The following is a 16,730-nucleotide window of genomic DNA, read 5'->3' as shown; positions in this document are numbered from 1 at the left end:
CAAAAAATAATTAACAAAATGACTACAAATAGAGTTTTGCAATATTTAGCAATAGGTGATAATAACATAAAATTGAAACAGTGTATGAAAGCAAATATTTTGGAAGGAAAACAGAACAAATAAATAATGTGTTTAAAGTAGAACAAACAAAAGCACCAACAATAATAACACAAAAAATTCATTTTATAGCAAAAGATATTATGCATTGTATGGCTAATACTGATCTAATGCGTGTACACACTAAGTAGAAACTTTAATACCTATAAATGGCTTAGATTACTCTGATGTAATTAATTAAGTAGACAAAATTTTATGAATTCTGTTATTTAGTGGAATTTAATGCTGGACTTGTAATGTAACAAAGAAAAGCATACAGTAAAAGCCCTCTGAACAATATTCAAAAATTGCTTCAATTTAAAAAAAAAGTCAATTTAAATGTTATACTTTAAGGAAAATATTTTTAATTGATATAGATTTGTACTGGAGATAAATGTGTGAAATAACTGATACAGAATGAATTGAGTTGTAGATTTGAAAATATATATATATATTTATACATAGAAGAAAAAGCAGAAGGTGTCCTGATAAATCTGTTCTCTCATTTCTGCTGTGTGCTGGTGTAATGAGTCTGAGCTTCAGTTTGTATGTCTGCTCGCTTTGGGACGTAAGTTTGCTTTTTAACTTTCAATTAATTAAAAATATTCATATTCCTCAAAAATACAGTGCCATATTATCTGACCATGTTTTGTGCTGACATAAACCTTTTAGGTTGCACGAATAAAATGATGATGAAAATAAAATACTGTAGACTATAGATAATATTTTATTTACAATTTGAAGAGTTTTTTTTATATAAAATTCAAACTGATGATTAAAAACCTTAAATGTATTTTTTTACATATATATTATTTTTTTGTGGAAATTCATGTCAGTTTATTACACTTTTCCATGAGAGAATATGGATTTTCCTTTCAAATTTGCCGAATTTTATTTTTGTTTTATTCATCTGATCTTGAACAGTGTGTTCGTCAGTTCTCCCGGAGCGCTGTGTGTTTAACCCGGGACCGATACATGTATTCGCTGATCAATGGGGGGAGGTGTTCCCTGGCTGGATCCCATATTAATGAAGTTAATGGTGCAGCTCCGGTGACAGCCGACTGCTGCAGACCAATCAGAGCGCTCTGTGATGGAAGGCTGCGCGTTTGAGGCGCTGCACGCACGATCGGTTTGAACAACCATGTCAGCTCCTCTTCTGACCTAAACCCGGGACACCTTTCGCTTTTCATCTCCTTCTACCTCCCGAAGACACCTGCCAAAAAAACATGCCCGGCGCGACTTGGTCCTGCGTGGATGTTTGCCTCTCGAACGGCGCGTTGGATTCAAGCGGGGAATTGCTCCAGTTTTATTTTGCTTTCTGACAGAAACTCATGAATTCCTCCTCAGAGCGGCAGCTTTATGGACTCACGCATTAGCTAAATGATGTCTATGGGTTTCATGCCCGACAGTGTGAACTGCTCCGATCCCTCCAAGTCGGCCTTTCTGGAGTTCGGCCACGGACACCCGGCGCACCAGCAGCACTCCCCGGGACTCTCACACATTTACCCCGTGCATGGCCTCCACGCTGCGGGGCATTCTCAGCGCGAAGGTCCCTTTCCTGGCAACGCGTCCTATGGCCCCCCGCTGGGATACGCCTACCCGAGCACGGTGAACGCTCACCCGCCATCCGCTTACATGTCCCCGTACCAGCACAGCAGCCACAGCAGCGGCGGTCTGAGCCACAGCAGATTAGAGAGGACAGGTATGAGAGAGAAACTGCACACAAAAAAATCAGTGCCAAGGTGTAACTGCGCACTTGGGGCGCCTTGATTTTATATATATATATATATATATATATATATATATATATATATATATATATATATATACACACACACATAACCTTCTGTTTTCTGTTTGAATAAAACGGCTGCGGGTCGCCTGTGACCTCTCCTGCCTGCAGCCATGCATTAGGCCCGTCAGTCAAAAGTTCAAAATGTGTCTAATAAAACTTTATTGTTATTTTTTTTATTATTTTGTTTTGGGTTTGTATTACTAATTATCTTTATTTTGTTTTTCGTTTTTTTCTGTGGTCTCTTTTAGATCCCAACAAATCCGGGATGACTGAGAGCAGGGACGTCCGTCTGGTGAACGGCAAGGGGAAAAAGATGCGGAAACCTCGGACCATCTACTCCAGCCTGCAGCTGCAGGCTCTGCACCAGCGCTTCCAGCAGACCCAGTATCTGGCTCTGCCCGAGCGCGCAGACCTGGCTGCCAAACTGGGCCTCACGCAGACTCAGGTGGGTTTTCCGCTCCTCCGCTGATCTTCACTGATCTATGTCCACATTTCAATAAGTAAGTCAGGAGTTTGCGAGGGGATCCAGTTAGTTGCAGTGATATTCATTTTCCAGCCAGAGTTTTCCGGCTGAGTTGTTTGACTGTGTTATCTGATCAGGCGTGTGCAGCTATGTGGCTTTGAACAATAATGTAGAGCTCTGCTAACCGAAGAAAGGAAAACATTTTTATTCAGCAGTATTATCAGGGATCACGGAACAAACCTGATCCTCGATCCTTTAATGCAGCTCTCAACTGCTGGGCTTAATTTGCTGCTTGCTGTTCCCTTTGTTAGACATGCGGGCCTCCGCACGCGCAAATCCCCCAAATTAATAATAAATACCAAATTTAGTCAGAGTCAAAAAATGTATTTATTTATTCATTGACTTTATTATTATTATTATTATTATTATTATTATTATTATTATTATTATTATTATTATTATTATTATTATTTATTTATTTATTTATTTATTTATTTAGGAAGGGCATTTGGGGGGTTTTAATTGGTTTCTAGGTGCCAGTCTCGTGCATGCGCTTGGGTTCTCGCGTGTTCCCATAAAACAGCAGGTGCAATGTCAACTAATCATCTTCAGGTGTCCTCGAGCTTTTTATTTGGCATTCAACTTTCAACAGAAAAGAGAAACAAAGACACACACACACAGATAGACAGAAATTGATCGATCAATTTTTTTGTTGTTGTTGTATCTCCTGTAGTTTTTTTAAGAAAGCAGAGCTTGGCTGTTTATACGTGTGTAATATTGACCTCTCCGCATTAATTGTTAGAAATAAAACAAGCATAATGTGTATAATCATTTGCATCTCATTTTGCCGCCAACGCCTTGGGCTTGTTTTTATTTCTTAATCCTCCTGATCTCGGTCTGAAGCTGTTACACTCACGCACCACTGGCTTTACAAAATAACCAACAATAGGGGATCTCAGTTTTAATAAGTTTGGAGTCACTCAACTATTAAGTTTGTTTACCTCATAAAAAAGCCTGGGATTTACAAAAGTAACTCTGAAGCTGGATACCTGCTGGAGAAATGAATTGAGTTATTTTTCCTCCCAAAAATAATAATAATAAAAACCTGTTTTCATCCTTCTTTTCATTTTTTAGGTGAAAATATGGTTTCAGAATAAGCGCTCCAAGTACAAGAAGATCATGAAACATGGCGGAGGCTCAGAGGGGGAGCATCTCCACAGCTCCAGCTCCATCTCCCCCTGCTCCCCGGCCTTACCCCAGCTCTGGGAGGTCTCCATGGCGACCAAAGGAGCCCCGATGCACCCGAACAATTACATGAACAGCTTTGGCCACTGGTACCCGAACCACCACCACCATCCTCACCAGGACGCCATGCAGAGGCCGCAGCTGATGTGAAGTGAACGGACTGCCTGCAGGCGACATGAACTCATTTGTCCTGAGGATGAACTTTACGGTTGTTCGTGCGCGTGCGTTTTGACTTCAGTTTTTACTGCGAAATTCAATTTCGTGCAGCAAAAAGAAAAAAAAAATGTTTCCAAGCGTCATCATGCACGGCCTCACGTCCTTAGAATGTGGACTTTGTATTTGAAGCTGAACTAGACACTGCATAAAGGGAATGTCGTGAAAATATGTGTGCGTGGATTTATTTCAGCAAAAAAGAAAGAAAGAAAGAAAGAAAGAAAGAAAGAAAGAAAGAAAGAAAGAAAGAAAGAAAGAAAGAAAGAAAGAAAGAAAATAGAGCTTCCTGTGTGGAAGAATATTCCGCTAGGGGCAGTTTGCTTTTAAACACCTTACTGCTGTTCTCCTAAAACTATTGTAAATCATTTCAGTGCAATCTAGTTTCACTCTTTTGATCCCGATATAATTTGTGAAGGAGTTCAGGATTTAAGAGTCTCACAGTTTTATGTTGTTGTAAAAGCATCCGGAACCTTTAAGTTTGAGTTATTCCAGATTCATTTACTGATATATTTATCAACAGTTAGTTGCTGAAACTGATTATCTCTCTCCGCCTGCACTCCCAGAAACATCTTTCAAATGGAAAACATTTGATTGCGTGCTTTATTTATTTATTTATTTATTTATTTATTTATTTATTTATTTATTTATTTAATCGAGATGTTCCATCAATGCATTGACTCTTATCTTTGAGAATTTTCCTTCATTTCAAAGTGAAATGACATAATCCAAGGAGCGGACTCTCTGCGCGGTGCTTAGATTTGATGTAGCTTTTACGCACGAATCCAAACTTTAAATAGTTCAAACGCATTCAAACTGTCGTCTAACGGGGATATCTCGTCGTTTTTTAATAGCTGGATATGAGCCTTTTCGTCTTCCGTCGGAAAAGAAACGCTTGCATCTTTCTTTCCATTTCGTGAGAGGAGAAGGGCGCATGTTGAGCAGTCAGCTCAAACAACAAAATCACTGCTGTCATAATACAGTGACAAACGAGTAGGCTATCCCTTCAACAGACTGCGCACTGATTTGCCCATTCTTGCTGCTTGCATACAGTTTAATCAGGCTCAGACTGGGGTATTTATGTCTTCGCTGGTGCTCTTGATTAAATGGAGAGCTGATTTCTGATTAATGAAGCTGAAAAGTGCGTTAAAGAGCCATCCAGTGACTTTCTTTTTATGTTTTTCATTCATCACCCCGAACATTTCGGGCTGTCTGGCAAACATTAGGAGCAATTTGTCTGATGTCACATACAGGGATTAGAGGAATAACAAACTATGCATGCAGTTTTCCCCAAGATGTTTACCCTAATATTAGTAGTAACTGCTCAGGAGTTCACTGACTTCAACTCTGGCACTGTTAAAACAAACTGTTAGAATTTAACCAATAAAATCTGCTTGCCAATTAGTTTGTGTAAATTTTAAGCAAGTATTTTTGATTTAAGAGCTAAAACACACTGAAATGAATGAGTAAAATGACTCAACTAATTCAAATTCTAGCTAATTAGAATATTTTTTCTCAACTCATTTGACCTCCAAGGTTAAAAAGAAACAGAAGAGAAAGGCAGAAAACTCTGAAAAATTTTAAGTTTTCTATTTTTAGTAAACAAGGTGCCATGTCAGCCTTTTTTCTGACAGCAATGATCACCAAAGATCTGATGAAGAGTTTAGAGCTATCACTTTAATCATCCTGGATTGTATAAAACATTAGCTTTTATCACTCATGAACCATGTCTGTTTGAAAACTTAATGTTGAATATTGGTCAGTTTCCATCAGCATTAACAACTTTCACTAGATAATACTTGAGACATGTTGGTTCTGTCAGTTATTTGTCATTCTAATTTGACTTTTGTGCTACAGGCTACAGCAGAGAACAGTAACCTGATTGTTTAGTCTGAGTTGTCTTGTGAGTGAATTTCTGTGCTTAAAAGTATCGAAGACTTCCGGTTAAGAAGATTTCAGTATTCATTAATGTACAGAAGAATCTGCTAGCAAGCTGAGCTTCTAAACCCTGAGTAGTAGTTAGTGTGCAGAGCAGCTTAGCTGTGGTTGCTGGCTTTTCAAGACAACTTCAGGATTAAAAAGGTAAGCTTGCTGGCAAGTTAGACTTTGCAATTAGCATTGTCACTAAACCAGTCTACAAACTTAAATTAGTGTTCCAACACAGAAACTCTCTCAGCCATAAGTCTTATGAAAATTCTTGACTTTTAGTTGTTAATTATTCATGTAACCCATATAAACTTTTTTTTTTTTGCTGGACACCAAACACAACAAATAAAATTACTGACTGAACCAACATCTTTAGCTGAATTCTAACCAAAAGGTTTAGCTAGGAGTTGTAAACAGCAAAGCTGATAACATTTTTTAGAATCTAAACATTACAAAGCATAAAATGTACAAACTATTGTAGATTGCAATTTAAATATTTTTGATGACTAATATAAGAAATACCCTCTATTTCCTGTTATCTAGTGCAGCACTAAATCAAATTTTCTAGCAATCTGACCTTAAATCTCAGACAAGCATATTAAAATTGTAAATCAATTTAAGAGTTTTCTACCCGTTAAATAGGCAAATTTTGCTCATAAATATTGCCTGAAATATATTCAGATAAAATGCATGCAAACATATACACTAAATTTACTGATTAAACTGTTTGTTTTTCAGTGTAGCAATTTTGACTTTAGAGATATCACTTAACTAGTTATAGCTGGATATGAGATACAACAGAGACTTTCTCCACACCAAGTCCTATAACAGCATGACTGAATTTATATACTCACTTATTTCACAGTACCTAAGGTAGACGACAAAAAATTATTGCCTGGTCTTAAGATAAATTCTAATCCTAACATGAGAGTTTTTTCTGTTGGAATATAACCGTCACTGCAGGTCAAATTATAAACTGACATTTTATTCACTATTTTTTTTATCACTAATATTTAATCCCTAAAAAAATACATTTTTATAGTGCAAATTTCCAACCACTCTAAACACAAACATATTTATTATTCTATCTCTCTGCTTTATACAACAAAAATATGCAACTCGGCTGTAAAGTTCAAGGAAGAACAACATTTCTAAGTGGCTGCCGCTGCCTTTCCTGAGCAGAACACTGACTCATTCAGCTCTTACCTCGCCCGAGGAGCGCGCCCTCATCCAGGAGCTCTTCAGCCATCTGCCGTGTTTCCGTGAAGAACAAAGCGCTCGCTAGAGCTGCCGAGTTTTTGAACCCCTTTCCAAGCTGATTTTTCCTCTCATAACCACCAGTTTTGTGACATATTAACATCTCCTTCTTTGTACACCCTTTTTTTACCTCCTCGCTCCTCATCATTATGTTGCCTTGTTAATAAACATGCAGGAAGACGAGGCAAACGCTGCTTGTGCGCTGAACCAAGCTGACGGAGGGGGGCATTGGGGAAAATTATAGGCAATTTCACATCTCTAGATTAGAATAATGGCTCTGTGGAGTTGGACAGAGAAGAGTGGGAGCTTTCAAACGGAGGGGGACCAATTATCACGTAAGCAAAAGTGAAAAGGCCTTCCCCGTGTAATAGACAAGCTGAGAGGAGTGGATGGAAGGCTGGGCTGACGGCTGAAGGCTCCTGATAAAGGCAGCTCTGACTGTATCAATGATGTGGATGCTGGGGGTTATCAGATATGAGATGTCTGATGGCTTTTAATTGCAGGATAGCAATAGAAGGGAAAATAGCTTGTTATTAAATCTCTGTTGCTGTGAATGGGTGAATGGCAAAGCCGGTCTCCAGGGTGATTATTGTTATTAACTTGAAGGATCTGACATGTAGGGTAATTGTAAGCAGCTTCCCTGCAGGAAGAGATGTGAATGTGTGGTTTCATAAAATAGGCCGTGACTTTCTGGTTTGGGGGCCATGCTGCACAAATACACTGGAGGTGGAACGAAGGCTTTTACATAAGCGTGACCTATAAGCAAGCGAGGCATCAAAAACACACTAATGGTGCATGCTGCGCCTTCTCTTCTTCTCCAGCCTGGACTTGCCCCGTATTGGCCGAAAACAGAGGTCAGCCAAGGTTCAGGACTCCACAGCTGTCCACGGTGCCTTCCTCCCTTCACTTCACCCAGGTTTACAGCGAAATGACCAGCCTGAGTGATGCTAATGCAGCTGAGGACGAGCCCGGCCTTGGACAGCTGCTGGGAGTCTTTCTGTAGCCGCCGACCTCTGCCTCAACCCACACAGATGCACTCGAGAGACAAACTCTGACACCATCATGTCGACAGCAGAGAGGGGTCACGGGGACAGGGCCTTATTTGTGGTCTTCCAAAATGCCACATTTGTGGATGTTTCTATTTCACAGCAACCTAAGGTTGGAAAGTCCTTATATTTAATTGAGCCATGGAAAAAACATATTATAATGTTGTAGCCCATTGGACACTGGAGACATTGGACAATCCTCTTTGTTGTCGGGTTATTTAATTGTCACTTTTCAACCACATTCACACGTCAGCATATGTCTTTATGTAAATGTCTTTTACCAGGTTAATACTTTTGTCATTATTTCTATAGAAGGAAACATCGTTTTTCCTTGGTAATTTTACCCAAATGTCCAGGATCACACTCAAGTTCAACTCTTCCCCAGCCACACTCACACACCCTCCACTGCTGTCACACTTGGACTGTTCAGAGATGACACAAACGGACACGCCTGATGGCCCCCCTCCCACTTGTTGGCAAATTCATGTTTGTCCTCGGCACAAATGTCTCCCCTGATGGCACACAGTCCAGGAGGCCCACACACACTGAGGGAGCCGCCAGGGGGGATCACATGTACTTTGTGATGAGATTTCATTGATATCAAAAGGCAATAGTAATCATGCCGCTTTTGTCAAATCAGCACTGGGTACATTTACATGCTGACTGACGCCATAGACAACTGGTGTTGAGTTCAGTGGATATAAAACAAGAAGGGGACACCAGGGGGATGGGATTAAGGAGCTCTGAAACGTTAAGCTGTTTGTAGCTGAATGTGCAAAAAAAATAAATAAAAAAAAAATGATGTGCTGGGAGTGTGGTGCTAAGAAAATTACAGTCAGAAGGGACAAAAAGCTTGTTAACAAAAGTGACAACAGGACATTTTTTTCTTCTTTAAAAATAAAACAGAGCGATACGAAAAGTTACATTCATATGTTACCAAGATATGTTTTGATAGGTTTAAACACTTTCTTATTTTATTTAAGGGTGTGAAGGCTTTCACTGAGTGTTAATGTCACGTTTGTTACCATTGTAGCTGCTGAAAAAGCATTTTTAAAGGCCTTTAATGAAGTTGTTAAAATGCTCAAAGGTTTATTATCTTTTGAAGTTTGACATGACTGACAGCAATGAACCGATTTCAGAATTAATTTTAAATAGCATCATAATTCAACGCTTTGACAGTATTAGCAGTAATAACAGTTATCACTGGTGCTGCCTGTAAAAGCAGGCCACTTCAGGAACAGCGGTGGATTAGCACTCAGGTCACATTAGGTGCCATATTTTTAGGTTATTAAAAAAACTCAGGGAAAGTTAAAAGTGTCCTGCCCCATGTAGAAAATGATTGTCAAATACAAACAGAAAACACTGCAAAATATATATGTTGAAAGATGAAAGTCAAAATATGGATGTTGGAGACTGAAAGGTAATCTCTATGAAAATGTCCAAAAAAGAGGTTCATGGAAAAAATTGAAAGTAAATATAAAGATGCCAGTGGATTTGTAAATGCTGCTGTCTGAATGTCATCTGATATCTAATGATGTCTATATGTAGTTAAAATAGAATATTGACGTCGAATTAAGTTGAAAAGTAAAAAAAGTGAACTTGTCAGGGTTAATTAAATTAGCTTCCCAAGCTAAGCTGGTTTTACGGTCTGACCTTAACCCGTGGAGTAAAACAGTTTCATTTTGAACGCACGTTTTGCGATTAATTAAGGAAAGGACATCCGTTAAAAAGACCACCAGGATACGGAGTGGGTTGTGACAGACACGACCCTGGTGTCTTACAGCAACACCTCCACGGGTGAGCGCATACCACTGCAGCTACTAAAAGCAGCAGAAACGATTCATTAAAGAAAAAAGAACGAAAAAAACCCACCGTGGGTACATTTTATCTCCGTGTGTAATGGCGCCGTGGTGGTCCATGTGGACGAACTCACAGTCAGCAGTTTCTCCATCATCTCTATTTTCAGCGTGTTTGGAACGTCATGGCCAACCAGCCTCTATAGCTCACATTAATAACGATAGGAGTTTAAAGGAGCGCAGCTGTTTTGTTGTCTTTTCCTTTTTCAGTGTGACATGGTGTCTAAAGAACTCGGTAACATCAAAGGTTTTCTTACCGAGCTTCGCAGTGTCCCACGTTCCAATTATAACATGAAAAACCTCCCCTACTTCCGGTCGTACGGCCTTTTTTTATCTGTAAAAATTTCCTCTTCCTGTAGAAATAAAGATACATTTTTAACCTTGAGTATGTATTTAAAGGTAGTGTTTCAAATCAAAATTGTTCAATAAAAAAGCACGTAGCTGTACTGTTTATTCACATCCAATACCCTCAGAGGTGCGCGTGCGTTTATGACGTCTCGCCGTCTCCTTGCCAACGTGCCCTCTGATCCGGCAACAGAACAGCAATTAAATCCAATGACTCCGGCATGTCTGCAGCAATAGCACTGAAAAAAGTTATTATTATTATTATTATTATTATTATTATTATTATTATTATTATTATTATTATTATTATTATTATTATTATTATTATTATAGATTGTCTGATTTTCATAATTGGGGACAAATTTAAAAAGCTACACAATAAATATCTGCATTTAATCTTTGTGTTTTTCTTCAGTAGAATTTCTACTGGGTTTTAGGGTTTTTTTATATTTGTTTTTTGTTTGTTTGTTTGTTTGTTTGTTTGTTTGTTTGTTTTTTAATTATTCTTATACATAATCACATGATCCAAGTACTGGGCATACTTGGAGCATGTATACCCTGTACATGCTCCATGCTGGTGTGTTTTTCAGGTTGGCGTATCTTGCCTTCGTACCACAAATAGTCCACGGATCCATTCCAAATTCTGCCTAAATAAGGACATTGAAGGCCAGGCTTCGATGTCAACCAACAATAATAACCTTCCCACCACAATTAGACGACAACAGACGTATTTTTCACGTCCCAGTTTGTCACCACATTTACTAAACATGTTCATATAGACGTCTCTGAATTCCAAAACCACTTTATTTTGTTTTCGGACAAACTTTGCTTCTATTGCGCTCTTTAAAACGGTGTCTTGAATCCTCCAGCCGAGCCTACGGGTTTCTTTAAAAAGGGCTTGAGACACAGCGATCATTTAACACCTTTATTCATTAGACAGGAAGGCAACAGTTTGACTCATTACATGAATATAAAAACGGTCTAACAGCACCACAGTGCTCTTTCTTGTTCAAATATGATCATAGTGGTTCTGCATATATATTTATATAAAAACATTTATTTACAACCTTCAGCATTTTTTTGTACAAATCCTTATAAATATGTCCTGAGTTCTTTTTTTCTTTCTTTCTATTTTTCAAGCTCTCCACAAACCCACATGCATGATTGGTTGCAGCACAGTTTTGTGATTTAGTTTGTGTTTAGGCTACTTGTATTGGGAGAAGAAAAAAAAGACACTTTGCATATCATTTACAAAAGGATTATACGGTAGAGGTGATAAATAATTTAAAAATAAAACACGCCAGATGTCCCTTAAATATGCTGCCAGAAGTGATTAGAAATCCCTTATGTGCTTTAAAAATAAAAATCTGGAAGTCCAGCTCTGAAGACTCTGCGGACATCCAGAGGCAGAAAACAGTGTTTGGTTTCCGGCCTCCTCTGGTTCCAGTAGAGTTCGCTCTGCAGAGTCACTGTGGGGAGAACTCGTAAAACACAACGTGGGTCTGCGCCCGAGTCCGAGTTAGTAAACGGCTCCCACGCTCTGCTGCGGCACCGGGTGGTGCACGGTGCCCGGATGCTGTAGGTGGGATCCCTGCTGGTACCAATGGTTGGTATAATCCTCCAGGTAGGGCGGCGACGAGCTGTGGGCCGGCTGCGGCACCTGAGGCCGGCTGATCGGCGTGTTCTGAGGGGTGCTGCTGCCGTCCCAGACGGCGGGGGAAGGCGGGGAATTACAGGCCATGGAGTCGCTGGCGTTGGGACTGTGCTCCAAGGGAACCTCGCCGTTTTTGTACAGCTTCTTGAACTTGGATCTCCGGTTCTGGAACCAGATCTTGACCTGAGACGAAAAAAAAGAAAGAAAGGAAAAAAAAAGACGGGAGTTAATTACTGATCTAAAATTTAAAAAAATAATAATAAAACATTTGCTGCGCTAATGTTGCTATGAAAAAAAAAACAATGTTAAAAAAGTAATAATTTTAACTAGTTTTTTTTTTTTATCTAAACATGTGTTTTATTCAATTTTTGTCCACGTGGGGGAAGTTTTTCTTTAAAAGGTTCTAATTCAGGAACAGTCAGTCGCAGCTCACCTGAGTCTGAGTGAGGCCGAGCTGGGCCGCCAGCTCCGCTCTCTCGGGCAGGGCGAGGTACTGCGCCTTCTGGAAGCGCCTCTGCAGGGCGGCCAGCTGGTAGCTGGAGTAGATCGTCCTCGGCTTGCGGATCTTTTTGGGCTTTCCGTTCACCATACGAACCTCCGGTTCTGGTTCTTCTTTGACTGTAAATTTACAGGAAAAAAAGACCGAATGAATCAAACTGATCGAACATCATAACTGATGAGTCAAAAAATAAAGAGGAAGGAAGATGAACGGGAACAGTAAAATAAGCCTAACCTCTCTCAAAGCGATTTTAAATGTAAGAATTATTATTATTATTATTATTATTATTATTATTATTATTATTATTATTATTATTATTATAGTCAGGGGTCATACACTAATATAAAATGAAAAATATAAATTTGATATTCATGAAATTTAATAACGTTTGACAAAAGAAAATTCAAAAAGAAAAAAAACTAAAACAAATATAAGTAGTAAAAAAAACCCCTAAAACTGTGAGTAAAAATTCCCTGAAATGAAATTTTCAACTAAGCAGAGCAGCACAATTTTTAATTTCGTCTCTTTTTTACAGCTCCCATTAAACACTTTCATCTGTTTATAACTGCGTTATAAACATTTATTTCATTTAATTCGCAATTAAATAGTTCTAATATATTTTCCAATTTCGGATGAAATATTTTCTTATTTCTTTACCAAAATTCTAAGAGGAAACGGTGTCGAAAATCTCTGAGGACATTTGGAATAAAAATCACTTTAAGCTTAAATGTATTAAAACAGGAGGGTGAAACACTGGAATGCTTGGCGCGTCGTGTTCTCATTTACCTGAGCCGGGCGGTGAGGCCTGCAGGTGATCTCTGTTGTAATGTCCGTACTGTCTGTAGCTGTTCGTGTAGGGATACTCGGATTTGGTCGCGTACGCTCCCGCCGCTCCCATCCCGTTCAAATTGAACTGATGGTGGTAAGAGTTCATGGGCTGTCCGTACGGCTGGCTCTGGTAGTACTCGTGGTGGCCGTGGGCCGTCTGTCCACTGTAGTAGCCCATGTCCGTCACTGAGGACTCTGGGAGAGTCGGGGAGTCCTTGGAGCTCGGGTGGCAGCCCATAGATCCGGGGAGATCTGTCAGAATACTCGCGATCTTCTTCTCGTAGCTCTGTCCGGCGCTCATGATGAAAGAGGCGCTCCGGAATTGTTAAAACAACAAAAAGGAAGACAAAAAATAAAATAAAAAAATAAAAAAAAGAAGAAGAAGAAAAGAAATCCTCCCTCCCCCTCCTGCTGGATTGATTAGCTTTGAGGTTTCGCGCAAGGAACAGCAGTGTGTGCACTCCAAGAACGTGCAGGGTGTTGCTGAGGATATAGTCCACTGAAACTCTTCCAGCTGCAGAAACTTTCTAATGGCATCGCTCAGCCTCTGTGGCACAGAGTTATAAAGAGCCGAGCTGCAATTCGCCTTCCTATTGGCTGCTCGCCCCCCTCCTCCCTCCTTCCTTCTGCGCTCCGGGCGAAGTCTTGATGGAACCCAGCCTTCAGCCGGGGGCGCATATGCACTCGCTGCCCCCCATAAACTCATTTTTCTTAACTTTTACCTGTGAACCGCGCGGGCTCTGCACACATTAAAACGAGGTCACCACCGATTTAACCCCGTGATGTTGCAACATGATGCAGCGGGCATGTTTTCTAAAGACTAATCCTGCAGCCAGACCGTCTCCCTAATGTTTTATGCAATGTTTTCTTAACAATGCCTAGAGATCACACTTTATTGAAAGACTGCCAGCCGGCCTCCCACTGACTGCTGTTGTCATTTAAAGACAGCAGAGGACGGGGAAGTTTGCGTGAAATGCGAGAGAAGGAGGGGAAGAACAAGAGGAAGAAGGTAAAAAAAAATAGTTCAACTGATGAGTCCTGAGGGTGAATTCCTCTGCTCTGCTTATCTTGTTTGTGAATATGCAAATCAGAACTGCTACAAGTTGACAGGACTGAAGCGAACAGTGCCAGAGGTAAAGGAGATATTCCTCTACACATTAAAATAATAAAAATATTTAGTCAGTTTTATTTAAACAGCTCTTCTGTCTTTATTTTTCTTATGCGTCTGTTAATAATACGGTGAACAGCGCCTCCTTGTGTAACGAAGTGATTAATCTATTTTTTTTAGCAATTAGGTTTCTGTTTGTAAACATAGCGCCAATTCAGAAGTGTCTCAAGAAAGTTATAGTTAATTTTATGAAATAAATAAATAAAACAGGGCTTCACTTTCTTTATAGCTTTATACAAGAATCAGCTGAGGTACTTTTGAGTTTTTTCAAACGTATTTCCAGTTCAGTCATCTATAACCAGCCATTTCTGATACAACACCGCCCTCTTCTGGTGAAAACCGGAAATAATTCACACTTGACAATTCACTAATATATTATTATTATTATTATTGTTGTTGTTGTTGTTGTTGTTGTTGTTGTTGTTGTTGTTGTTGTTTTTTTGTATCATTATTTGATGATGATGATGATGAAACTAAATCACGTTTACCTATCTTTAAAACACACAAAAAAATCCATGTTGTCAAAGTAGGAGTTTTGTGTGTAGAATTTTGAAGAAATATTAATTTAGCGTAACAAAATTTGAAAAAGCATAGTGCTGTGAATACTTCCTAGATACGGTGTACACTGGGTTTTTGTGCTCATTTGAACAAACTGCTATCTCTATATTTGGATATTTATTATTGCTAGTAGCCTTAGAAGGACTAAAATGCTTTAGTTTGATGATAAATTTTCAAAATTAAAATATACGTTTATATATTCTTACACATATATTGTAAATTCTTTCTGACAAAAGCAGCTCCTTAGCTCAGAACAATGGTCACTCAGTGTCCCATGAAATGTGACCACACATTTCTCATTAGTTCTTCTGGTTCCCAACATTCATCCTGTTTCTCATTTCATTCATTGTTAAACGTGTTTCTGTTGGGATCCAGCCATGAAGGACTGAACTACATACAGGAAACAAAAAGTCTGACAACTGTTAATCCCAGAATGCATTGCATTAACCCATTTTCAGTTTCTAGAAGGAACAGGAAGCACTTCACAGCACCTGAAGCACCTGACATGTTGAAGAAACGGGCCTGGCTGCTGGTGCTGCATTCCAGTTAACTGGGACGTGGGAACTCAGAGCTGGTTTGACGTCACACCCCAGGTAAGAGTGTTCTAGTTAAGAGGTCAGAATTGTGACTTGGTTACACCCACAGACATTGTTCGTAGTAACTCTTACAAACATCATTTTAATGTTGACTTTCCATAAGCAAACACCACTTTTAATTTGTTTAGTTTAGAATTGCAGGCACTACGTGTGATATTGATTTTAGACGCACCCTCACAAAGGTGTCTTGTAAAATAAACATGTTTTCACAACATTGTACTAAATGTTGACATGAGGAGCAGCCATTTTGAAATGCAAAGTCAGCCTCACAAATGGTAACAGGGCAGTGGGAGTTGCTCTCGTGCTTCCAGACTTCGGAGGGCCTTTAAGTTGACATCTCTGATGGTTCTCTCTCCACAGCTTGCAGCTGTCTGTTCCTCCAGCCAGCGCTGCTGCCACCGTCCTGCCCCAAGTCAGGGACGATCACCGGCTAGGTGACCACAACTGGTTTTTCTCACTGAGATGCAAAAGTAACTTTGATCACTCTTACGATGGATGGATGAATGGATTACTTCATATTTACTGTTTAACAAAGAATGTCAAAGAAACACCGTGTACTAGATATTTACCTCTGAAAAATCCACCCACACATAACAGCCTTTAAACCTAGAAACCGTTTCAGTCATGCTTTTTAAATCATGGTCAGTGAACCCATCAGGCTCTTCTGCAACATACAAGCCTTAGAAAAATATATTTAAATCATGTGCATTTTCATCCTGCGGCTTAAAACTACTGCAACACCACATTCTGCAATAAAGACACACCTGTTTGTCTAATGGGACTTCAAAATGGTTTAAGCTTGAATAATGCAACACAATGTTGCTTAATAGTTGACTTTGAAGATGGAACGCCAGTGTAGACCTGCAGTGTGTGCACCAATTGCACCAATGATGACCAATTCCATCATGGAAATAGTTTTGCTAAATATTAAATGAAATCACACTTTGGAACACAAGCAGAACCTGTGAGGACCTTTTCATGGTGGGACATGATCTGGAAGCACCCAGTCCTGAAGCTGTGCTCTGTCAGGTTAGTGTTGTAGTTCTAGGTGTTGTAGTTCTAGGTAACCGACAGGCTGTTAAAGAACACCACCTGTGTAGAGCTGTTGAAGTCATAAGTTGCATTTCCATTATACACGTGAGACAATGTATTGATCTATCCATACATACCTATCTACTTACGTACAGC

General features: G+C 39.5%; 2 protein-coding genes across 2 annotated transcripts; one reads left to right on the top strand and one right to left on the bottom strand.

The window, feature by feature from the left end:
- The first annotated feature begins 864 nt into the window (after positions 1-864).
- On the top strand, positions 865-3,981 carry LOC106964452 (homeobox protein Dlx4b-like). The gene is made up of 3 exons (XM_015059994.1): positions 865-1,798; positions 2,140-2,336; positions 3,489-3,981. Exons 1-3 carry the CDS (start codon positions 1,477-1,479, stop codon positions 3,747-3,749), a joined length of 780 nt encoding a protein of 259 aa, XP_014915480.1. The 5' UTR covers positions 865-1,476; the 3' UTR covers positions 3,750-3,981.
- A 7,168-nt stretch (positions 3,982-11,149) lies between these two features.
- dlx3b (distal-less homeobox 3b) lies at positions 11,150-13,767 on the bottom strand. Its single transcript, XM_015059966.1, has 3 exons — positions 13,179-13,767; positions 12,327-12,511; positions 11,150-12,076 (listed from the first exon to the last, which is right to left on the bottom strand). The coding sequence occupies exons 1-3, from the start codon at positions 13,519-13,521 to the stop codon at positions 11,759-11,761; spliced, it is 846 nt and encodes a 281-aa protein (XP_014915452.1). The 5' UTR covers positions 13,522-13,767; the 3' UTR covers positions 11,150-11,758.
- Positions 13,768-16,730: the final 2,963 nt, after the last annotated feature.

The sequence above is a fragment of the Poecilia latipinna genome, unplaced genomic scaffold (genome assembly GCF_001443285.1).
Source record: "Poecilia latipinna isolate Pla-1442-1.1 unplaced genomic scaffold, P_latipinna-1.0 Scaffold1674, whole genome shotgun sequence".
Classification (NCBI taxonomy): Eukaryota; Metazoa; Chordata; class Actinopteri; order Cyprinodontiformes; family Poeciliidae; genus Poecilia; species Poecilia latipinna.
This window is presented reverse-complemented; position numbering and strand designations above follow the sequence as displayed.

Coding starts and splice junctions, on each gene's coding strand:
- LOC106964452 (XM_015059994.1), top strand. CDS start 1,477: ATGATGTCTATGGGTTTCATGCCCGACAGTGTGAACTGCTCCGATCCC. Junction 1,799..2,139: donor CAGCAGATTAGAGAGGACAG/GTATGAGAGAGA, acceptor GGTCTCTTTTAG/ATCCCAACAAATCCGGGATG. Junction 2,337..3,488: donor TGGGCCTCACGCAGACTCAG/GTGGGTTTTCCG, acceptor TTCATTTTTTAG/GTGAAAATATGGTTTCAGAA.
- dlx3b (XM_015059966.1), bottom strand. CDS start 13,521: ATGAGCGCCGGACAGAGCTACGAGAAGAAGATCGCGAGTATTCTGACA. Junction 12,512..13,178: donor GGCCTCACCGCCCGGCTCAG/GTAAATGAGAAC, acceptor GTAAATTTACAG/TCAAAGAAGAACCAGAACCG. Junction 12,077..12,326: donor TCGGCCTCACTCAGACTCAG/GTGAGCTGCGAC, acceptor TTTTCGTCTCAG/GTCAAGATCTGGTTCCAGAA.